The sequence below is a fragment of the Suricata suricatta genome, chromosome 11 (genome assembly GCF_006229205.1).
Source record: "Suricata suricatta isolate VVHF042 chromosome 11, meerkat_22Aug2017_6uvM2_HiC, whole genome shotgun sequence".
Taxonomy (NCBI): Eukaryota; Metazoa; Chordata; class Mammalia; order Carnivora; family Herpestidae; genus Suricata; species Suricata suricatta.
This window is the reverse complement of record NC_043710.1, coordinates 7,252,374-7,275,285: the sequence shown is the minus strand read 5'-3', so window position 1 is coordinate 7,275,285 and position 22,912 is coordinate 7,252,374. Positions and strand designations below refer to the sequence as shown.

The window sequence follows — 22,912 nt, the reverse complement described above, 5'->3', positions numbered from 1 at the left end:
GGGTATCACAGAAGGACCCTGCCCGCTGGCCCACCCCACCACGGGGCAAGGGAGGGGGAAATGGCTTCTAGCTGTGGCTGAAAGAGGAATAGATAATGTGAACAGAGGCGGGAAGGGTGTTCTAGGTGGCAGGAACAGTCTTGTTAAAGCCTAAAGGTGCTGGAGAGGAGCGAGGTCTGGGCTGAGCAGCCCAGTGCGGGCAGGGACGGGATTTCGTCCATGAGCAACAGCTCAGTTCTTTCTGGTGGCGGCCGTGCGGGTGTCTCCGGTGTTTGGCAAGGGGAGGCTTCAGACACTTTCTATTTTTGTTTCCTCCTGGGCCCTTTCCCAAATGCTAGAGGGTTGGGTCAGAGGGCTCTGGAAACTCTGAGACCATTCTGACAAGCCTTCGGTGACGTGGTCTTCTCTTACCATGTGCCAATCTGAGCTTTACCTTCTGGATTTATTTTTGCTTAATGGATGGTCAGGGTATCTTGAATCTGTGTTTTGTTCTTTTTTTTTTTTTTTACATTTATTTATTTTTGAAATCCAGAGTGAAACAGAACACAAGCGGGGGAGGTGGAGAGAGAGAAGGAGACACAGAATCTGAAGCAGGCTCCAGGCTCTGAGCCAGTATTCAGCACAGAACCCGACGTGGGGCTTGAACCCACGAACCGTGAGATCAGACCTGAGCCAAAGTCAGATGCTTAACCGACTGAGCCACCCAGGCGCCCCATTGGATCCATGTTTTGTGTGTCTTTAATTACGAGGGAGGCTAGCAATCATGGGGCCCGTGCCTGCTCACTAGGTGCGGGGCTCCCGCCTTGCTCCCCCAGCATCCCCAAGGCAGTGGGGGAGCGAGGGAGGGGATGCAGCTTTGGGAGTCCTCCAAGAAAATTTGGATTTACCCTTAATTGTTACTGGCTCCTGCCTTCCTATGAGCCTCCCTTTCCTAATCTCTGAAATAGGAATTCATTTGTTCAAAAACAGGAATGTGGCCACCTTCTGCGTCTTGGCTCTGCCTCTTCCTGGCTGTGTGACCTGAAGCAAGTGACTTAACCTCTCTGTGTCCGTTTCTTCATCATAAAAGGGGGATGATAATAACAGCCCCTGGATTTTACATCTACGGAGAGGATTAAGTGGTTCATGCACGTGAAGGACAAGAGCGGGCTCGGGGAAGTGGGCAGCCCACGTCAGCACGGCCACAGTTTCCGTGGCCCAGGCACTGTGCGAAAACCAGGAAGATGCGGGGTGCAGTAAGGCTATTAGGGAAAAGGACCCGGGTCTGCTTTCGGAAGGGCAAATCCCTTCCAAGAAACAGGCCATCAGAGCAAGACCAGCCAGGTGAGAAGGAGCCAGACCTGGGAGAGGGAGGGTGTGTGTGTATGTGGGGGTTCAGGTTGGAGGAACAGCATATTTGAAGGTGTCCAGGCTGGGAGGCTGTGGGAGCAGAGAGGGCGCTGCGCCGGAGGAGGTGGGGAGAACAGGGGATCAGGATGTGGACGGCTGGGGCACTGAGCGGGGGTCCGGGCCTCGGAGGTCATGGTGAGAGGCTGGAACTTGATTCAAAACACAGGGAAAACGGGGCGCCTGGGTGGCTCAGTCAGCTGAGCGACCGGCTTCGGCTCAGGTCATGATCTCACGGTTCGTGGGTTTGTGCTGACAGCTCAGAGCTCTGCTTCTGGGTCTCCCTCTCTCTCTGACCCTCCCCTGCTCACTCTGTCTCTCTCTCTCTCTCTCAAAAATAAATAAAACATTAAAAAAAATTAAAATAAAAAAAACACAGAGAGAAGCCAAGGGAGGGTTCTAAGCAGGAAAAAGTCATGAGCCAGTGTTTCCAAAAGACTCCTTGGGCACTGGGTGGAGACAGTCCAGAGGAGGCTTGGAGCTCGAGTCTGCCTTGGTAAGAGTCTCAGAATGAGGCAGGGTGAGTGCACCCCCTCCCCGTGAGGCACCCTGGGGAAAGCAAGCCAAGTGTCAGGTGGGGTGGCTGGACTGTGGCATGCGCTCTACAGCTGCTGGGTCCCCGGTCCTGGTCCTGCAGGTGGTGAGTCCCCGGGGGCACTGGGTGGATGACCTCGGCCCCGCCCTCCCCAGCTCCGGCTTCCTGCTGCCTCCTCCCACTTTGGCCGCTGATTTGGGCCACTCTGCTGGGCATTTCTGCAATTGCCCAACTCTGGCGCCACTATTGCCACCCCCAAACAGCAGCAGCGAGGAAAACCATCCCATCTTAGAGACTTGGGGTGGGGGAGGGAGTCCCTCAGCCCCAACGCCAGAGGGCCAGGTGCCCAGAAGGCTCTGGAGGCTGTTTTTTGGTTTTTAGTCTTGAGCTTGGAGCCTGAGTCTCTGCTCAGGAACCTGGGCTCCTGGCCCCAGAGGCACCAAACGGGGCTCTGGGCCTGCTGCAGGCAGGGGGCAAAAGTGTCTCTCAGACTTAGCCCTGGTGGGTCCCAGGCTCCGACTGGACCTGGCCACCGCTTGCCCTGGCCTCCCCTGGTCTCTGCTTCCTCAAGCGCCAGAGCCCTCCTGCCTCTGACCTTTGGGGTTGGACCAGGGCTATCCAGAGAATTCAAAACCAGAAGGGAACAGGGAGACGGAGACCTTCCCGCTCCTATCCTGTGCAGATGGGGAGGCTTAGCCCCGCGGGACAGGATTGCTGCTGACTATGTTGTCCATCCGTCTGTCTCTTTCTTGGCTGCCTTCCATGGATCCCCACGCTGGCAGTCGTGGGTTTTGGACTCGCTCAAAAACTGCCAGAAAAAGATATGTGAGAAGGGCAGCATTGAGAGCACTAAAAATATTTTAGAATTATTTGTCAGCAAGACAGAGTTAAGTGATGATGGAAAAGCAAGGCAGTCGAATACCACATCGCCATTAAAAAGGCCAAGGCCAGGGGTGCCTGGGGGGCTCAGTCCATTAAGTGTCGGACTTCAGCTCCGGTCATGATCTCATGGTTCACGAGTTCGAGCCCCGTGTTGGGCTCTGTGCTGACAGTTCAGAGCCTGGGGCCTGTTTCGGATTCTGTGTCTCCCTCTCTCTGCCCCTCCCTTGCTCACACTCTGTCTATCAAAAATAAAAGAAATGTTAAAAAGAAAAAGGGGAGTATTTCAAAACAATAAAAAAGGCCAAGGCCAGTGGTTCTGAACAGAAATGAAGCAGATGGTAAAATATTTTGTGAAGCACGAAGAGGCACGTCCATGCATGTGGGGTTGTACTCACCTGTCACAGATGGATGAGGCCAGCTGCCTCTCAAAGTGACACAGAACATGCTAACGGGGGTCAGAGAGTAGGGGTTCGCAGTGATGAGGGGCAGACTTGATTTCTTCTCTATGCCTTTACAGTCTTGACATTTTTGATCATGTGTCTAAAACAACTTTATCATTTTTATTTTTACTTATTTATTTTTTCACCCTTTATTTATTTATTTATTTGTTTTTTAAACATTTTCTTTCTTTCTTTTTTAATTAATTGATTAACTGACATCCAAGTTAGCATATAGTGCAACAATGATTTCAGGAGTAGATTCCTTTAAGCCCCTTACCCACTTAGCCCATCCCCCCTCCCCCAACCCTCCAGCAACTCTCTGTTTGTTCTCTAGATTTAAGAATCTCTTATGTTTTGTCCCCCTCCCTATTTTTTATAGTATTTTTGCTTCCCTTTTCTTATGTTCATCCCTTTAGTATCTTAAATTCCTCATATGAGTGAAGTCCTATGATATTTGTCTTTCTCTGACTAATTTCGCTTAGCATAATACCCTTTCTAGCCACGTAGTTGCAAATGGCAAGATTTCATTCTTTTTGATGGCCGAGTAATACTCCATTGTGTGTGTATACCACATCTTCTTTATCCATTCATCCATCGATGGACATGTGGGCTCTTTCCATACTTTGGCTATTGGTGATAGTGCTGCTCTAAACATTGGGGTGCATGTGCTCCTTCGATACAGCACCCCTATATCCCCTGGATAGATACAAAGTAATGCAATTGCTGGGTTGTAGGGTAGTTTTAGTTTTAATTTTTTGAGGAACCTCCATACTGTTTTCCAAAGTGGCCGCACCAGTTTGCATTCCTTGTTATTTTTATTTTTTAATGTTTATCGGTTTTTGAGAGAGACAGAGCGTGAGTGGGGGAGGGGCAGAGAGGGAGGAAGACACAGAATCTAAAGCAGGCTTCAGGCTGCACAGAACCTGACGCGGGGCTCAAACTCGTGAACCTCGAGATCATGACCTGAGCCAAAGTCGGACGCTTAACTGTTAGAAGCACCCAGGTGCCCCTGAAAAACATTTTACAGGAAAAATCCAGCCAAAGGAAAGGGCCCCCTGCTGGGCTCCGATGAACATCCCCCAACCCCTAGTGAGCCTTGAGACCCCAGGATCTCTTTGTCATCTGATAGGCAGCCCCGTCCTGGCTTCCCCTCCCCCCAGAGCCGCCCTCTGCCTGACTCAGCTGAACGGAGTCAGAGAACCAGATTGAGATTCAGCCAGGCATGTGTGGAGTGGCAGATGTGAAAGCAATCGGTGATACGGTCCCTGCCTCCGAGGCTGGAGGAAGGGTGTGCTGGGAGATGTTGAGCAAGCTGGGGGCCCACCGCTGCTAGGGGACGAGGCCCAGTCGCCACGCCTGGCTAACCCAGAGCAGGTGCTCCGGGAGGACTTCCCAGGCTGGAATCCTTGGGGGAATGCACATAGACGTAAGATTCACAGGGGGTCAAATCTGGACGGATCCTTGATATTATTAATACTAAACATAGCAACCACACCAGGGACCATTTAATGAACGCTTCAGCTGGGCACCAGCTCATGGAATCCTCATAACAACTCTCTGAGAGGATTCTCTGCATTTCCAGATGCGCCTCAGGAGTGCTAAGTGATGGGAGGTTCTCACGCTGCACGGCTTCCGGCTTCCCGTTGCCTGACAAGTCCTGGCTCGCCCTGACCTCACATGCTGACCCCACTGCCTTCTTTTGGTTCGTTCTACCACGTAAGAGCTGTGTGGCTTTGGGCAAGTTATTAACCTCTCTGAATGTCAGTTTCCTTCTCTGTGAATTGGAGAGAAGCCTTCGACCTCTTGTTACATACTAGTCCAATACAGAGTAGCCAATAAATGTAAAGTACTCGCACCCATGACTGGCGCGTGGCAAACCTATGTTTGCCCGGGTTGTTTTTATTACCCCGTATTTCATCAACTCTAAGATGTCAATTGTAAAAGACGCCGCTAAGGGGAAAAAGTGCTGCCAGTTTGCTAAGTCCCAAGACTTATCACGAGAACATTTATTTTATGCTTCCCGAAGGGACGCTTTTTGACTCAGACATAGGTTCTCATCATATATAATTCTGAGGCATACATAAAAAGGGAAATAGAAGCAAAATAAATTATTTATGGGGTTCAGAAAACTCCTTCACATTTAGAGTCCGACAGAGGCGTGACGTCTGTGTGTTTCACTCCCACCTTCCCCAGTGAGCCAGTGAGAGTGCCTGGGGGAGAGCAGCCCCCTCTGTGATCCATCCGACAACCGGAAAAGCTGAGTCCGGCTCTGCAATGGACTTCTGCTTTGGGAGCTTTACTGATAAGCCTGGTTCTCCTCCCTGGGGGGCTCCCACCATGTGAATCCTGGGGTTCAGGGAGTGCTTGTCTCTTGCCTCCAGGGCTTCCTTCCAAGCTGCTGCCCCCCTTTCTGCAGGGTTTGATGCTTCTGAAGTGTGGTTGCATGCAGGTGGGGACAACTGTATCGGGACCGCAGCCAGCCAGAAAGCCACTCCAAGACGATGTAACCTGACTTCAGAGATTTAAATGTGAGCAATAAAGTGTCTTGGAATCAACGGCACATGAATAATTCCTGAACTTGGCATTGGCCGCGCTTCAAGCTGCCGCAGGGCCCTTGCATCTTCTGTCCCTGCTCTCTCCCTCCCTCCCCATTTTGCCTACTTGACCCGATATCAACTTCCTCCAGGAGGCCCCTCTGGGATGCCTTCCCTGACCATACCAGGAAGTCAGTCCCTTCGCTCTCTATGCACATCTAGGCACATCGTACGGCTGTAGTGCTACAGTTTGAGCATGTGTGTGATATTGGGGGGGGGGTGGCCGCCTCCCCGGTGTACTGTGAGGCCCGTGGGTGCGGGAACTATGTGGTTTTTACCCCATGGCAGCACTGAGTGGTGTCCGGCTTGGAGCCGGTGAATGGAAGCATGAACGGAGGCTCCGTCGTGAGCACGGGGGAGCTGAGGTGTCCTCCTGGCCGGTCTGTGTGACATTTGCTGCAGGCCTCTGCCGTACACATGTTCCCCCAGAGGCTGGAACCAAGCTACCTATTTAACAGCCAGGAAACTGAGTCTTGTGAGGTCCCATAGCCACGGACCAGGCACCTGTCTCAGTCCAGAGTGCACGGAGAATGGGGGAGGGGGCGGCAGAGGAGGGGGGTCTCACTTCGGGCTGGGGGCCAGAGGAGACTTACTGGGGCGGCAGCATCCACCACCGGCTTCACAGAGGCCCTGGAGGATGCAAGGCCGAGGTCCCCTTCTCTGGTTTCCAGTTTCCAGAGAGGCCAAGGACTCACCCGCCATTGCTCCTGGAGCCAGGAGAGCTGGGGGCCTTACCCCTGCATGGCCCTGACCCCACCTTCCCCTGCCAGCCTGGGGCGGGCCCTGCGGAGATGTTGGAAGGATGTGGGGTGGCGAGGTGGGGGCCGAGGCAGGACTGTGGGGGCACACAGACCCGCCCGCACCCGGAAGGAGGAAGCTGCACAGGGTGCCTGTGGCCGGGGCCGGGATCCCCGACCGGGGGACTTCCTCTTCCTCTTGGGGCAGGTGTAGCTGCCACAGCGGGACCAACACCCTGACCCTGTCATGGATGGGGGCGAGGGGCCCAGACTCAGAGACTTCCTGAGTGGGAGCCTGGCCACCTGGGTGAGGGGGCAGGTGGGGGGAGGGGTGTGGGGAGGGGAAGTGAGGGGGGGGAGGGGACAATGCTGGGTTTGGGGGAGGGTCCAGCTGAGTTGGGGCCTGAGGGCAGGGGTGGGCTCAAAGGTGGGACTGAAGAAGTCCACAAAGCCATACGGGGCAGGAAAAGGGGTTCAGACCCAGGGCCGGAGGCATTCAGGGCAGAGGTGAGGAGAAGCCTGCATGGGCTCAGGGGGGCAAGTCAGAGGGGCTTGGGGGTCACTCTGCTGGTAGAGGAGTTCCTAACTGGGCCTGCTAACCTGTCTCCACTCCCCCATAGGCACTGGGACTGGCCGGCCTGGTGGGAGAGGCGGAGGTGCCGGAGAGGGAAGAGGAGGAGGAAGGAGAGGGGCCCCTTTGCCCAGAGAAGAGGTTCCTGCATCTCATCGATGGGGCCCTGCTGCTCCGGGTGCTGGGCATCGTGTAAGGAGCAGCCAGCCAGTTTGGTGGTCTGAGGTGGCCCCTCCCCCAACAGGCTGCTGGGAGGAGCTTCAGGGCTGGTGGGTGGAGCTTGGTTGGGGCAGGGGGCGTCCTTGACTGCCCCTCCCACCCAGCGCCCTGTGCCCACAGAATTCCCACATCCCGAGGGGGTCCTCAGATGCTCAGGGGCCACGATGGCCCCGCAGCCCAGCGAATACATAACCTGAACCACCTGTGGGGCCGTCTGAGGGATTTCTACCAGGTGAGGGGCTGGGAAGGGGAGGCTGAGCCTCAGCCCTGTGGGAAGGCCCGCCTCCTAGCTTCTGTCCCCTCTGCCCCCAGGAGGAACTGCAGCTGCTGATCCTGTCGCCACCCCCAGACCTCCAGACGTTGGGGTTTGACCCCTTCTCAGGTGCTCTCTCCCACCACCCCTTCCTGCTTCTATCCCCTCCCCTCCCCCCTAACTTTCTGTGGCTTGTGCCCAGCAGAGGAGGCAGTAGAGGAATTGGAAGGCATCCTTCGGCTCTTGCTGGGGGCGTCAGTGCAGGTGAGCGGGGGAGGAGAGGGGAGCGTTGGGCCTTGGCGGCAGAGGTGGGCGGGACCCCGTGCCAGCATCTCCACCCCGTGTCCCTGCAGTGCGAACACCGGGAACTCTTCATCCGACACATACAGGGCCTCAGCCTCGAGGTCCAGAGCGAGTTGGCTGCTGCCATCCAGGAGGTATTTGGGGCTGGTCCGCAGCCTGGGGCTGGCCCTACCACCCAGGGGCACTCTCTGCCCCTCCACTTCCTCGGCTGATCCTGAACACCTCTCCCTACCTGGTCCAGGTGACCCAGCCCGGGGCAGGCGTGGTGCTGGCACTAGCTGTGCGAGAGCCCGGGGAGCTGGAGCCCCAGGAGCTGGAGATGCTGCTCCGGAGCCTGATGGGGACTTTGTTAAGGCTGGCGCGGGAGCGCGACATGGGGGCCCAGGTAGGGGGCCTCCGCCACCCAGGTGGAGGACTGGGAGGACCCTGGGGACCCAGATGTGGGGGGCAATGGGGGTTGGGGCCAGATGTGGGGCTGGCATGGGGGTCTTGGAGCAGCAGGGCTGCTAGAGCGAGGCTGGGGGGCATGGGCTGGGTTATTTCTGGCTCCTGACCCTTAACTTCCCACAGCGCTTGGCTGAAATGCTGCTGGAGCGACAGGCGGCCCCTTTGCTGCCCGAGGCGCCTGCTAGGACTCCTCTAGAGGCCCCCTCACACCACCTGGCCCTGCAGCTGGCCAACACCAAGGCCCAGCTGCGGCGCCTGCAGCAGGAGCTGTGAGTGCCCCAGACTGGGCCATGGACCTGGAGGGGACGGGGCAGGTTAGGCGTGGACGATCAGGCCTGGGCGATCTGGGTTCCCACGCCCCTCCAGCGCCCCTTCTCTCCAGGGAAGAGAAGGCCGAGCTGCTGCTAGACTCCCAGGCAGAGGTGCAGGGCTTGGAGGCCGAAATCCGAAGGCTCCGCCAGAAGGTGCGCTCAGATGATCCCCACCAAGGCCGCTGCATTCCCTAGCCCTCTCCCCACACCTCCTCTGCCGGGCTCCTTCCCCTCCCTGATCCCTCTGGGTGGCTGCTGGCCGTCCCCAGCTCCGCACCGTCTGGCTCAGGCCCAGGCGCTGTCGGGACAGGCCCAGCGGGCCGAGCTGTACCGCGAGGAGGTCGAGGCGCTGCGGGAGCGGACCGGCCGCCTGCTCCGCCTGCAGGAGGAGCTGCGACGCTGCCGCGAGCAGCTGCAGGCGCTCCAGGCCTGCAAAAGCCAGCTGGAGGTGAGGCGGGAGGCGAGACGTGCGGGGGACCGGGTGGGCCGGGAGCGGGAGCGAGTGTGGGTCTGGCCTGGAGAAGGGAAGCCTGGGTCTTTACGGACAGAAGAGTCACCGCTGGGAGAAATGGGTGAGGTGGTGTGGGGGCAAAGCCTTCTGGAGGATGGGGCAGCGGGAAGGGAGAGGTGGGGCGGTCGGGAGGGGTAGGTCCTGCAGTGGACGAGTGTGGGGGAAGAGCTGTCTGGGGGGGAGACCCTCGCAGAGGAACCGAGAAGGATGTCACCTTGGGAGGAGGTTCCGGGAGAGAAAGGGGGCGGGGCCTGCCAGAAGGGGGCGGGAGCTACACCGAAGGGGGCGGGGCCAGGCGCTGGGAAAGTGGTCCCTGGATAGACCTTGGAGAGGGAGGGGCAGATGGAAGGGACAGGTGGGGCCTGGAGAGCACTGGGGTGCAGGGTCAGATTGGGGAGGGAAGGCGGCGTCCGTGGCCTTGGAGCGCCTGAGGGCAGCATCACACCACGGATTGTCTGCTCTTCCGCTAGGAGGAACGGGTGCTCTCCAGAGCTCTAGAAGCCTCCAAGGCTCTCCTGGAGGAGCAGCTGGAGGTGGCTCAAGGGCGCTGTGCCCGGCTGCACGAGACCCAGCGCGAGAATCTGTTGCTTCGGACCCGTTTGGGCGAGGCCCACGCGGTGAGACTGCCCGAGTGACCCCCAGTCACTCTGTCATCTGTGACCCCTGGCAACCCCGACGGTCCCCCCAGGGTTCTCCAGTGCTCCCTGTGACCCCTACTCCTTTTTTCCCCTCGTGGACTAGCCCACACCCTTGGCCTGGCCGTGGGGAGGAAGGCTTGTCTGACCTTGTCCTTGTCCCCAGGAGTTGGACTCCCTGCGGCATCAGGTGGACCAGCTGGCAGAGGAGAACGTGGAGCTGGAGCTGCAGCTGCAGCGGAGCCTGGAGCCTCCCCTGGGCTCTCCTGGGGAGGGTGTGTATGGCCACCGAGGAGGGGCTGGGGCTGGGGGGCTGCTTGTGTTTTCCTGCAACTCTGGTGGGGCTGGCTGCCGTCTTCATCCTTTCCCCAAGCTGCTGGGGGGTGTAGGGGTGTAGGTGAGGAGCCAGGGATCATGGCAGAGGGTACGAAGGGGGTCCTGACTGCACTGCCCGTGTCCCAGCACCCCCACCCGGAGCAGCCCCTTCACTTCATGACGAAGTGAGAGAGGCAGAGGCCGGACGGCTGCGGACCCTGGAGAGGGAGAATCAGGAGCTTCGGGGCCTGCTTCGGGTGCTAGAGGGGCAGCCTGGTGGCCAGGTGAGTCCCCTCCCCCAACCAGCAACAGGTCCTTGCCTGCCTCCTCTTCAGAGCTTGACCTTTCCTCTCATGTGCCCTCAGCACCCCCTGCTGGAGGAGCAGAGTGAGGATGCCTTGCTTCCAGAGCCGGATGTGGCTCCCCAGGCCTGCCTGGCCTCAGACCGTGGCCCCCAGGATTTGGCTGGCCAGGTCCGGGACGAAGGCACCCAGGCCTTGGACCTGGCTCCACCCGTATCAGACTCGGTCCATGAGACATTACCTGTGTGTCCCCAGGCACCGGACTCAGTCCCACAGGTGATAGAGAGGCCTCTCCATGTGGCTGCCGAGGCCTCTCAGAACACAGACTTGACCCTCCAGGGATCGGGGCCTGCCGTAGCAGCCCAGGAGTCCCCGGAGAAGGCTGGCCCTGGAGCCCTCCTCCAGACTCCCACCTCTGTGGTCCCACCTCAAGCTCCAGGGACAGAAATTCAGGCTGAGCTGTTGGGAAGAGAGACTGGAGAGTCAGGGCCTGAAGTCCGGGTGTCGAGACAGGGGGGCCCTGGGAGCAAGCCTGGACCCTCCGAGCTCAGCCTCTGTGCGCAACTGGAGGAGCGGAAGACCCCAGATCAAGGGCTGGACCCACCCAAGGGGCAGATGGAGGCCAGGGCGCACAATCAGAAGCTGGAGGGCAGGGCTGGGGACCCAGCCCAGCAGAATCTGCAGCAGAAGTCGGAAGGGGCTTCAGAGGCCCAGCCCCAGGAGGAGCCTATCCTAGAGGAGGTCCTGGCTGGTGGGGTTCCAGAGCAGGAGGCCCTGAGGGTGGAGGTGGCGCAGCTGAGGAGAGAGGCCGAGGCCCTCCGAGCAGAGCTAGAGGCCCAGGCCTGGAGGCTGGAGGCCCGAGGCTCGGAAGCTGCCCGTCTCTCCGAGGAGCTGGCTCAGGCTCGGAAGGCAGAGGCCGAGTCCCATCGGGAGGTGGAGGCCCAGGCCCTGGAGAAGGCACGGCTGCGGGACGCAGTGGAGGCAGCTGGTCGCGAGCTGGAGGCTGCATCGCGGGAGCGGGAGGCGCTGGCCGAGGCCCTGGCGGCGTCCGGTCGAGAGCGGAGGCAGTGGGAGCGCGAGGGGCCCAGACTGCGGGCCCGGGCCGAGGCGGCTGAGGAGCGGCTGCAGGTGCTGGAGAGCGAGGGCTGTCAGCGGCTGCAGGAGGCCGGCAGGGAGAGGGAGGCCCTCAAGGAGGTATGTTGGGGCCCACAGCCGGGTGTAGGAAACGGGGTGCTGAGTCACCTGCTGGGGTTTGGGTTATTAATCCCATCAGTAGCTACTGAAGGCCCAGCACCTGGCTGGGGCTGGGGCTGGAGACGTAAAGCCCACCTCTGCCTTCCAAAGGTGCGCTTGAGCTGGGTCACAGGACGATGTCCCCTCCCTCTGGTGGGGTGGGCTGCAGGAGGGGAGAAGGAATGGCTATGGAGCCAGACTGCCTGGGTGCCCAGCCTGACTCTCCGGCTCACCTCCGCCCTGTTTCTCCTGCCGTAAAACGGGAAGCACTCTTCATAGCTGCTTCGGGGTCTCTAGGAAGACCAAGGGACATCATGGCGTGACGAGCCTCCTTCTTGCTCGGCAAAGGGTGGTGATTGTTAAGAGCAAAGTGTGCAGCAGTCCGTGGGAGAGGGTGCCGGGGTGGGGGCAAGGAGGCTTTGGAGAAGGTTCTGAGGAATGGTCAAGGTTCCAGCAGGTGGGAAGGACATTTCATTTAGAGGGAACAGCATATGCGGAGACATGCAGGCATCAGTGATGCTCAGAGGTCTGGGAGATGGGGGAGCAGGGCTAGCCTTGCAGGCATCAGTAGTCTGGCCCCAGGCAGGGAAAGCCACCCAAGCCTGTGGGACAATCTGTGTGAGGTTGGGTTTGAGGAGGGTCCCCTTGGTGTCCCCTGGGGCCATCAGGAAGTAGTGTCAGCGGTCCTGGCGGCAGGTGAGGCCAGCCAGGGCTGGGACAGGGGACGGAGGAGAGAGAAAACCTGGAAACACCTTTATCTGTGCGCTCAAGCACATTGACGGGGACCTCCTTGCTGCCAAGTGCTGAACCAGGCAGCCAGTGTGCCCATACTGGTGGTGGGGGGCTCTCACAGTCTAGGGTGGAGACAAGACTGTGCAGGGAGCTGCGGGAGTCCAGGAAGCACATCAGACTTAGGCTGTGGCACGTCCAGAAGGCTTCCTGGAGGAGGAGAGAGAATGGCAGTGAGCCAGGAGGAGGCACAGGCCTGACTGTGTAGGGGAGGGGTGTGAGATGGGATGGGAAGTGGAGGGAGGCGAGGCAGAGAATTCACTAAGCAGGGATCCTGCCGGGCAGGGCCTCTATCTTCCTTTCAAGCTAAGGAAGGAGCTGCGGCCGCTCCTGTGAAGGAGATGACCTCATTGGCCTTTACTGGAGGCCGCTGACCTTTAAGCCCAGTGGAGGGTGGAGGGTGAGCAGAGTAGCCCCATTGAGAGGCCCCTGGGGGAAGCAGAGGAGGCTGGGAGGCAGGGGGAAGGCTGTTGGGGCCAGTGGGGCCCGTGCCACAGAGGAGAGTGGGCTGCAGATGAGGAGTGGAATCTTCCAGCTGAGCACAGTTTCCAGTTCATGCCTGTTGTACAGAGGATACCGGGATTGGCGAGAAGGAGTGACTTTTTGGGAGACCCCTCTGAAGGAGGAGAGTGGAGAATGCACTGGGGGCGTGACCCAGGGCTAGGCATTGTGCAGGGCAGGCCCGGGGAATGGGAGCACGGTGGGGAGGAGGTGTGGGTGAGAAGGCACGGCTGGCCGAGCGGCTGTCTGGGGGGGGGTCCACCTTGTAGGACGTGACTGTGACTGAGAGATGCTGTCAGGCAGACCCGGCTTATAGCCCAGATGCCCTGCCTGCCAGCTGTGTGCTTAGGGGCAAGTTACTTGACCTCTCTGGCTCTCCATTTCCTCATCTGTAAAACTGGAGTCCAAATGACGTGCCTTACAGGATCCGGTCAGATAATGACTACAGAGGACTGGCAGCTGTGGAGTGAATGCCGGTGGGTGGGCAGTGCATGGCAGGGGAGGGCTGGCGGGGCTGGCAGAGCTGGCTCTCAGGACGGACAGGGTGGGAAGGCCTGAGGGCAAAGGGGAATTTGGTGAGATTTCCTGGTGCTAACTGGGTGTGGTGTAGGAGGAGGTGGCTAGCCAGGGGGAGATCAGGGAACCAGGGACCAAAGGGCTTGTCCAGGCGGGCTGGGTAGAGGGCTGGGTAGAGGGCTGGAGGTGCAGTGGGGGAGGGGCACTGAGGGCTGCGGTCAGGGTCAGGAGGGGGCCGGTTCAGAGGTTCCAGCCTCTTTTATCTGTATTACTGTTCTTCTTACCCTTAGCTCTTGCGCTGTCTTGGTGGTGGTGGTGGTGGTGGGGCAACCGGCAGCAGGGCCTAATGGGACTTGTAGTTTTTCAGCAAACGCCACGGGGGAGACTGGGTGGGGTTGCAAAGCCGGGAAGCTCAGAGCAAAGGCGGAAGGCTTGGTTTCCAGAGCAAGGATTTGGTAGGCAGCTGGGTGGAGTTGGTTCTTCCTTGCAGTTTCATCCTGACAGCCCTCCCCCCACCCCCGCCCCCAGAATGGTTTGGCCTCCCTCCCTCTGAGGCCCACAGGCCACGGTGGGCCTCCTGCCCCCTTCCACAATGGTGCAGCCCAACTGACACAGGATGCCTGGCCTGTGGCTCCTCTCCCCACCCTCCAGCCCCGCTCCGTCGTTGGGCCTGACATTCACCATACCCCCCGTCCTTGCTGCCATCCCTGTGTGGCTGAGGCCGTTTTTCAGATCTGCCCCTTTCAACCCCCTCACATGGCCAGTGTGGCCTCCTCACGTAAGGCGCGTCTAGCCGTTCCCACGAGGAACCGGGGGCTCAGAGAGGTACAGACACCAACTCCCAGACCAGGAGCCTCCCTCACCACTGCCAGGCTTATAATCCCCAGCTCTTTCATAGTCACTCTGCAAGGCGGCCAGGCCTTGCTCCCATTTTACAGATGAGTCAAAGGGGGAGTGGGTAGAGGCCCAAAGGCTGAAAGATACTCACCCAGGGCAGAGCGCCTGTTGGGCTCAGTTGGTGGAGCATGGCCTCTTGATCTCCGGGTCTTGAGAGGCTACTTAAAAACAACAGCCATTTGCCCAGGGTGACAGATAAAGGGCAGGAAGCTAGGTCTCCAGGCCCTCGGGCCTTGGAGGCCTCCTCTGACCCCAGGGCAGGGATGGGGGTCTGCCCGGCTCTGAGCCCACCCACCTGCCCTCAGGAGCTAGAGAAGGCCGTGCTGCGTGGCCAGGAGCTGGGGGCTCGGCTGGAACAGCTGCAGGGCGAGCTCGGACAGGCGACTCTGGAGCGCCAGGCATTTCTGCGGGAACAGGAGATCCAGCAGCAGAGGTGGGGGTGTCACCCCAGGGGCCGGGTGCGGGGGGCGCAGGACACTGGGAAGAGTGGGTGCCAAGGCCTCTCCCATCAGGTACCAAGGCCTGGAGCAGCGGCTAGAGGCTGAGCTGCAGGCAGCGGCCACCAGCAAGGAGGAGGCCCTGAGGGAGCTCAAGGCGAGAGCCCAGCAGCTGGAGCAGGAGCTGGTCCGGGTGAGGCCTGCCGCCCCGCCTCGCACATTGCCCTACCTCTCCCTCCACCCCTGTCCCGCGTGCTCGCTCCCATCCCGTCCCTGCAGGCCCCCTCTGGTCTTGCCCCTCGCCCTGTGCCCCATTTTGGGACTGCTGGGGAGAGCACTGTGCTGGGAGTCAGGCTGGCTGACTCTGCCCAGGCCATGTGGTTCTCTGGGGGGGCCTTGATTCCCCTGTTCCTCCAACCGACAGTGTACAGCGGCGGAGGCTCTGCTCCAACGTGAAGCTGGTGTGTCACGTGGACTAGTGAGCCCAGGCCCTGTCGGCGTTCTAAGTCCGCCGCTGTTTCTGAGGCCCCTGCTTGCCCAGGCTTGCAGCTCAGGGCTCAGCTCAGGGGTGTGGTGGGGCCCCGCACCGGGCAATGAAACATGCCACCGTAACACAGGGTGTTGAGGGACGGGGGCACCCAGCAGACCACTTGGTGGGTCCTCAGAGGGTTGGTTGGGGGAACGTGGCATTGACGCTGGGGCCCCAAGGAAGCGGGGCATGGAAAGGGTGTTCTGGGCAGGAGAAGCAGCCAGGCGGAGACCAGGCTGTGCTGCAGAACAGAGCAACATGGACCCTCCACCTGCTCGGGCCAGGAGCGCAGGACTGCGGGACCTGGGTTGGGGGCGGAGGGCTGGGGGCCCTGTCAGGTGCTGCCCGGGGGGTGAGGGTCCCCTGCACAATCCTCAGGCCTCCTCCATGCCCCTCCCCCACCCCTACCCCCTTCATGACCTCCCAAGGCCCCTCCTTCCAGCTGCGCCAGGGTCCAGCGGGGTTGGGGACTGAGCGGCACGATGAGCACATGATCCCGGGGGCCCAGAGTGGGCGGCTCATCGAGATGGAGCGGAGCGTGAGTGTCGCCTGTGGCGCGGTGGGCATGGGGAGGGGCGGCCCCTGCGGCCTGGCGCCTGCTGACCACCTGATCCCCCTTCCCGGCAGAATGCAACCCTGGTGGCCGAGAAGGTGGCTCTGCAGGGACAGCTCCAGCACCTGGAGGGGCAGCTGGGCAGCCTGCAGAGCCGGGCCCAGGAGCTCCTGCTGCAGAGTCAGCGGGCGCAGGAGCACAGCAGCCGCCTGCAGGTGGGTGGCGGCCCTGCAGACTGTCCCCTGCCGTGCCTCGTGCCCACTCACCCCTATTTCCTGCCCCTTTTCTGTTGTTTCATGCCCTTTTCTCTGCCCGAGGTTCCCGCTGGCTGCCCCTACCTGCTCCCTAGTCACAGAAATCCCTATTCTCCAACCCCAGCCACCCCAGTCTGAGCCCCTCTTCTTCCGCGGCTCCTATGCCCTCTGCCTGCCTCCAGCCCTCACATCTGTGCCATTTTGCTCAGCTGCACTCTTCTCAACAGCCAGCCATTTGTCCCGACCATCCTCCCTGCCCCTGCCCCGTCTGTTGCATTCCTGCCTTGTGCCTCTTGCTCTGCCCTCCACGTCCTGACGCCAGCCCCCTCCTCTCTCCTCCCCATCCCCCTCTGCTTCTTCGTGCTGCTCCCTGCTGGCTCCACTCCAGGCCTCTGCCTCGTCTACAGTTCTTACTGTATCCTCTGCCCTGCCCCTTGTCTTTTGCGCCCCTGTCCCTTACCCTGCTTTCTGGCCTGGGACCACATCTCTCTCCTCTGTCCCAGGCTGAGAAGTCTATACTGGAGATGCAGGGCCAGGAGCTGCACAGGAAGCTGGGGGTGCTGGAGGAGGAGGTGCGGGTGGCGCGGCAGGCCCATGAGGAGACGCGGGGGCAGCAGCAGGCTCTGCTTCGGGACCACGAGGCCCTGACACAGCTGCAGCGGCGGCAGGAGGCTGAGCTAGAGGGACTGCTGGTCCGGCACCGCGACCTCAAGGCCAACATGCGCACACTGGAGCTGGCCCACCGGGAGCTGCAGGGCCGGTGCGCCTCCCCCACACACCCTGCTTCTCTCCCCAGTACCCCCCACCCACCCGGAGCAGACCCCTCGGCCGGTCTGACCCCACCACCACCCAACACCCCCACCTCTGCTGCTGTGGTCCGCACACGTGGCTGGGCTCCAGGGTGAGCTCTCGCCTTGAGGCTCAGTCGTCGTGGGCGGGGGGGGGGGGGGGGGGGGGGGGGGGGGGGGGGGGGGGGGGGGGGGGGGTGCTTCTCGGGACACTCTGCCCTATGGCTTTGTGATAGTCCCCCCACCTGCTCGCCCTGGCCCCAGGCCCCTGCGACCCTCTCATTCCCTGTGTATCCCAGGCACGAGCAGCTGCAGGCACAGAGGGCCAGCGTGGAGGCGCAGGAGGTGGCCCTGCTGGCAGAGCGAGAACGCCTGATGCAGGACGGGCACCGGCAGCGGGGCCTGGAGGAGGAGCTGCGGAGGCTGCAGAGTGAGCACGAGAGGTACCAGCCCCGGCCCAGCCCGGCCTCGTTCTCAGTGTGCCCATCTGGGAAGTGGGGCCCTGTGTCGCCCCACTCTCCCTCCCAGCGTGGCCTCTCTGGCCCTTGGGAGGGGCCTGGGGGGTGGAGGTTGACTGCCCTGGGCGAGCATCTCCTCCGGACTCGGCAGGGCTCAGATGCTGCTGGCAGAGGTGTCCCGGGAGCGAGGCGAGCTGCAGGGGGAACGCGGGGAGCTGCGGGGCCGCCTGGCGCGGCTGGAGCTGGAGCGCGCGCAGCTGGAGGTGCAGAGCCAGCGGCTGCGGGAGTCCAACCAGCAGCTGGACCTGAGTGCCTGCCGGCTGACCACGCAGTGCGAGGTGTGGGCAGGGGTGGGCGGGTGAGGGGGTACCGGCTGGGGGGCAGGGGGTAGAAGGTAGCCCCCCTGAGCCCCGTTAAATCCCCCACCTGCCTCGTCACCCCCCACCCCGCCCCCCCAGCTGTTGACCGAGCTCCGGAGCGCCCAGGAGGAGGAGAACCGGCAGCTGCTGGCAGAGGTGCAGGCGCTGAGCCGGGAGAACCGGGAGCTCCTGGAGCGCAGCCTGGAGAGCCGGGACCATCTGCACCGAGAGCAGCGGGAGTACCTGTGAGCAGTGCTGGGGGCGGGCGCAGGAGTGGGGGCCCCGAGACCCCTATGGTCCAGGGGAGATGCCCAGGGAAGGGTCGGGGCTGACCTACTAGGACTTGGGACAGCGGCAGCTTATCAGCCCTCAGGGGAGTGTGTCCCTGCATGAATGGCCAGCAGGGGTGTAGCGGTGGGTACCTGCTAATGCCTGAGCCCTGCTCCCGCTGGGCCTCCCGCCCACCTCCTCTCCCCCTGCTCATCCTCCCAGGGACCAGCTCAACGCCTTGCGCCGGGAGAAACAGAAGCTGGTGGAGAAGATCATGGACCAGTACCGAGTGCTGGAGCCTGGGCCCCTGCCCCGGACCAAGTGAGGGGCCCCTTCACCCATGGGAGCCGGGGATTCCCCTACCCTCCGCCCCTGCCCTGCCCTCTCCAGGCCTTTGCCATTCCCCAGCATGGCCTTCTTGTCCCTCCTTCCTCCCTGGCCTGACCCCCTCTTGTGCCCTCTTGCCCCCAGGAAGGGCAGCTGGTTGGCAGACAAGGTGAAGAGGCTGATGCGGCCCCGGCGGGAGGGGGGCCTCCATGGGGGGCCGCGCCTGGGGGCCGATGGGGCTGGAAGCACCGAGAGCCTGGGGGCCCCCCCAGAGACGGAGCTCTCCAAGGGCAGGGAGGCAGATGGGACAGGTGGGTCTGGGGGCCAGGTGACCACAATGGTCCCTCCCCCGTGTCTCCTATCCCCACCGTGGTACCTGCTAATGCCTCTGTCTCTCCCTTCATCTCACGTGGCTTGCGCACCTACCCCCTGCTGGTCTTCCCTGACGCAACCCTGCACCACCTAGAAGCTTCTCATGGCTCTTTGCCCCACATCCCTGCCACCAGCCTCTCAGCTGGTACCTCCTTCCTGCCGGCCCTGCCACCCGTCCAGTCCCATCCATCCACAGTGGTGCCTAGAACCTCAGAGCAGCAGGGGACTTTAGTGGGAGGTCATTTATCCCAGTCAGCAGATGAGGCAGCTGAGGCCCAGGAAGGGGACGTGCCTGGCCCGAGGTCACACAGTGAGTCAGTGTCAGAGCCAGCAGCCCAGGGTCCAGCCTCCTGTCCCCACCCTCCTTTACCCAGACCTTACCGCCCCCCAGCCTCTTCTTTCTGCTCCTTTGCAGTTTCACCCCGCCAGCCCCTGTGCTCTGCCCAGCCCCTTCCCCCTCCTGCCTGGCTCGACACCCTACCTGTGCCTCTTGCAGGGTCCCTGTCACCGGCACCCATGCGCAGAGCCCAGAGCTCTCTCTGCCTGCGGGATGAGACCCTGGAAGGTGGGCAGCGGCGGAAACTCAGCTCAAGGTTCCCTGTGGGGCGGAGCTCGGAGTCATTCAGCCCTGGGGACACTCCCAGGCAACGATTCAGGCAGCGGAGGCCAGGACCCCTTGGGGCACCCAGCTCCCGTGGCAAAGGTGATTGAGGAGGGTCCCTTGCTCCTATCAGTTCCCCAGCTGCGTGGTCCAGGGGGCTTCCCTCCTGTCCCTCAGATCTCCCCACAAGCCCTTGCCCACCTCCACTCTGGTCCCCGTGGCCCATTGGCTGCTTTGTGCACCCCCAGGACCTGGCGTGGGGTGGGATGGCTCCATCGAGACCCTGTCAGAACACGAAGCAGATGCCAATGGAGAGGGTGAGTGGGGTCCTTGCCCTGCCTGGGGCCCCTGGGAGACCTCCTTCATGCATTCATCTACCTGACTGTGAGCTTCCACTAAGTGCTGGGTGATGTGCTAGGGGTACAGCAGGGAACATTCTGGTATGGGAGGCAGATGTAAACCATATGCATAAAAATAACAATGATCTACAACAGCCCTGCCCCATAGAAATATGATGTGAACTACATGTGTAATTTCAAATGTTCTAATATCCTGGTCAGAAAAGGAGAAAGAGACAGGTAAAAGTAATTTTAATATCATATTTTACTTACTTTAGTATACCTGAAGTGTGACCATTTCACCATGTAGTCTGTGCAGAGTCATTAATGAAACATTTTATTTAAAAGCTTTTTAAATTAATTAATTAATTTAAAAAATTTTAAATGTTTATTTATTTTTTGAGACAGAGAGAGCATGAACAGGACAGGGGCAGAGAAAGAGGGAGACACAGAATCTGAAGACAGGATCCAGGCTCTGAGCCAGCTGTCAGCACAGAGCCTGATGCAGGGCTCGAACCCACAAACTGAGATCATGACCTGAGCCAAAGCTGGACGCTTAACTGACTGAGCCACTCAGGCATCCCAAAATTATTTATTTATTAAAAATTTTGTTTTGAATGTTTATTTTTGAGAGAGAGAGCATGAGCGGGGTGGCGGGGGTGGGGGGTAGAGAGAGAGGGAGACACAGAATCGTAAGCAGGCTCCGGGCTCTGAGCTGTCAGCATAGAGCCCGATGCGGGGCTCAAATTCACAAACTCTGAGATCGTGACCTGAGCCGAAGTCGGCTGCTCAACCAGCTGAGCCCCTCCGGTGCCCCCTTAATGAGATATTTTATATGATTGCTTCCTGCTTTGAGTCCTGTGGATATTTTACACCCAAGCGCATAGGAGTTCCGATCTGCCACATCTCAAGTGTGCGGTCCCATTTGGGGTGGCTCGGCCCCAAACTGTCAGGAGGTGATCATGCTCTGGGAAAAACGGAGAGGAGGGTGAAGGGGATCAGGAGCATGGTGGGGCAGGTTGCGGTTTTAACTAGGTGCTCAGGGTAGTCCTCGGAGAGGAGGTGAGGTTGGACCAGACTTAGAGGTGAGAGTTTGTCCCATTGACGTATCTGGGGAACAGCATTCCAGGCAGAAGTAACAGCTGAAGCAAAGGCCTGGTGAGGTCAAGGACTGGTGGGTGCAGCTGCAGGGAGGAGGAGGGAGAGCAGAGAGGAGGCCCAAGGGGCAGTGGGAAGACACAGGGTATGGGGCCCTGCGGGTCACCGTGGATGCTGGGAGCCGGCCTGAGCTGAACCTTCCCTTCCAGGCCTCGAGGTGCCGGAGCTGGAGAAATCCTCCCTCACCCCTTCCCTCAGCCAGTGACACCCCACGGACGGGGGGCTTGGGAGTGAAGTCTTCTCACTGCTGGAGTCCTAGTGAGGCGCCCAGGCAGTCCTCGAATTCAGGGATGCGGGCCATCTGCAGCCAGTCCTTAGGGGCCCCTGGCCGTTCCAAGGCCTGCACCGGGGCCCCGAGATGGGGCTGGGAGAAGCCTGTGGACAGAGGGGACTACTGGTCCCCGCGAGCAGCACCTTCCCGGGGCCCTGACTCTGCCATGCGGCCCTCGCTGAGGAGGCCATCTCTGGGTGACCCCCCAGCTGAAGGACACAGGCAGGAGTGGCCAAGAGAGCCCCCTGCCAGGTCTGGGCGGAGAGCCAAGGACCATCCTCCAAGAACGGTGGCCTGGGCGGATCTCTGAGCTGTATTTGGGACGTGAGGGACATGAGAATAAAGCTGGAATCTGACCACCTGATTTTGTGCTCTGTATTGACTGGCTGTATCCAGGAGTCCCAAGGCGCCAGCGACACTGGGCCCACGTCCTGTGTGGGTGGGGATCTGTACCCCTTGGCTTCCTTCAGGTGACAGGCCAGTGGGGCTGCTTGGATGTCCCGGGGTGCGGGGGGGGGTTCTGAGTAGCCGGCAGTGAGCGGGGCCTGAGTCTGAGCTAAGCCTTTGCTTAGAAGACGGGGGCTGGGGTATCCTGAGTCCCCAGAGGCTCTTTCCCTCCCAAACTCCTCTCCTTTTATTTCTTCCTCTCCTTCTTCTTCTCTCCCCACCCTATAGAGTTGACCTCCTCCCCAGTGAGTGCTCAGCCCAGTGGGATGCCACCTAGTGCCACAGGCTTTCATGGAGGGACACAAGAAAGGGGAAGGACGTGGGGTCTCTGACCAGCGCTTCCAGAATGACGCCCAGGAAAGGGGCAATTAGGCCAGGGCAGGATGTGAGTCAAGGCACCTGGGGCGGCCCAGGGGAGGGTGGGGCTGGCAGGGCCTAGGTGAGGCAGCCTGAATCTGGGGGTGGGCAGAGCTGGGAGGGGTGGCCAGGCCGGCCTCCCAGGATGGTCTGCAGCAGCCTGACTCACAGGGTTGCCACAGCCCCTCTTGGGGACAACTGACGGCCATGCCCCCCCTCTCAGCCCAATGCTGAGTCCAGTGGTTTGGGAGTGGACACCCTAGTCTTCAGCTGGGCCGAGTAGCTGAAAGCCCCCTCCCATAGGCCTCCGGATGGGAGCTCTGGTGGCCACCCCACCCTGTTGGTGGCTCCTATTGGCCGTCAGGGAGGCTTTGGAGGACAGGCCAGCCATGGGGGCGGGGGGGTGGCCCTGGCTGGGGACTAAGGTGCTTTTACAGGTCTGCTCTAAAGAGATTCCGTCACAATCAGCCACCCCTCCTCCACTCCCCCCACACCCCAGGCTCAGGCTTGACCCCAGCAGCTTTTCAGCGCCCCCTGGAGGCGTTTCCTGGGTAGGCACTGCCCGAGCCCCAGGCTCTTCCCTGCAAAGGCAGGTCCACCCTGAGTGAGAGGTGCTGGGCCGAGGCTGTGCCGACAGCACCTGGGTAAGGGTAGCCAAGGAGTGATCAAAAACGGAGTGAGCGAATGATGGCTTTCAGGCAATCCCTCACTTTCGCTGGTGGCTAGGAAGTGGACAGATGCTTGGTTGCCTTAGGGCTGGCACCCTGGAGGGGAGGGCTGGAAGGCACCTGTGCGCCCCCGCCCACCCTCCTCCTCCGCCTCCTTGGGGCACGGGCTCGGGCGCCTCATCACCACCGCTGGCTCCAGCAGGCACCCAGGCAGACAGACACCTGGCTCCAGACTGCCCACCCAGTAGAGGCTCCAGGTTCTCCCCGGAACCCAGGCATAGCTCCTCCCGATCGGTGTCCCCAGGTCCCCAGAGGGTCGCCCGCCGTCCCAGGGCGCACAGGCCCGCC

General features: G+C 60.7%; 1 protein-coding gene and 2 long non-coding RNA genes across 6 annotated transcripts; 1 reads left to right on the top strand and 2 right to left on the bottom strand.

Moving 5' to 3' along the window:
- Positions 1-5,234: 5,234 nt before the first annotated feature.
- Positions 5,235-6,191, bottom strand: LOC115306979. The gene is made up of 2 exons (XR_003915519.1): positions 6,116-6,191; positions 5,235-5,755 (listed from the first exon to the last, which is right to left on the bottom strand). It is a non-coding gene; the product is annotated as an uncharacterized LOC115306979 (long non-coding RNA).
- A 523-nt stretch (positions 6,192-6,714) lies between these two features.
- Positions 6,715-21,456, top strand: CCDC88B (coiled-coil domain containing 88B). Of its 3 annotated transcripts, none has more exons than XM_029957587.1 (27): positions 6,723-6,881; positions 7,195-7,337; positions 7,485-7,596; positions 7,677-7,746; positions 7,823-7,881; positions 7,971-8,054; positions 8,162-8,305; positions 8,491-8,636; positions 8,750-8,831; positions 8,968-9,126; positions 9,660-9,806; positions 9,991-10,099; positions 10,287-10,423; positions 10,505-11,635; positions 14,683-14,810; positions 14,890-15,007; positions 15,786-15,881; positions 15,971-16,111; positions 16,654-16,910; positions 17,238-17,381; positions 17,548-17,734; positions 17,855-18,000; positions 18,248-18,346; positions 18,497-18,663; positions 19,221-19,427; positions 19,574-19,642; positions 20,971-21,116. In XM_029957587.1, the coding sequence occupies exons 1-27, from the start codon at positions 6,822-6,824 to the stop codon at positions 21,024-21,026; spliced, it is 4,398 nt and encodes a 1,465-aa protein (XP_029813447.1). In that variant the 5' UTR covers positions 6,723-6,821; the 3' UTR covers positions 21,027-21,116. The 3 variants fall into 3 exon arrangements, with proteins under 3 accessions (XP_029813448.1, XP_029813447.1, XP_029813446.1); XM_029957586.1 differs by having other exon boundaries at positions 6,736-6,881; positions 18,497-18,521; positions 20,971-21,456; XM_029957588.1 differs by lacking the exons at positions 18,497-18,663; positions 19,574-19,642; positions 20,971-21,116 and having other exon boundaries at positions 6,715-6,881; positions 19,221-19,374.
- Positions 12,415-14,640, bottom strand: LOC115306977. 2 transcript variants are annotated; one of them, XR_003915518.1, is made up of 3 exons: positions 14,469-14,640; positions 13,765-13,943; positions 12,415-12,613 (listed from the first exon to the last, which is right to left on the bottom strand). It is a non-coding gene; the product is annotated as an uncharacterized LOC115306977 (long non-coding RNA). The 2 variants fall into 2 exon arrangements; XR_003915517.1 differs by lacking the exon at positions 14,469-14,640 and having other exon boundaries at positions 13,765-13,997.
- Positions 21,457-22,912: the final 1,456 nt, after the last annotated feature.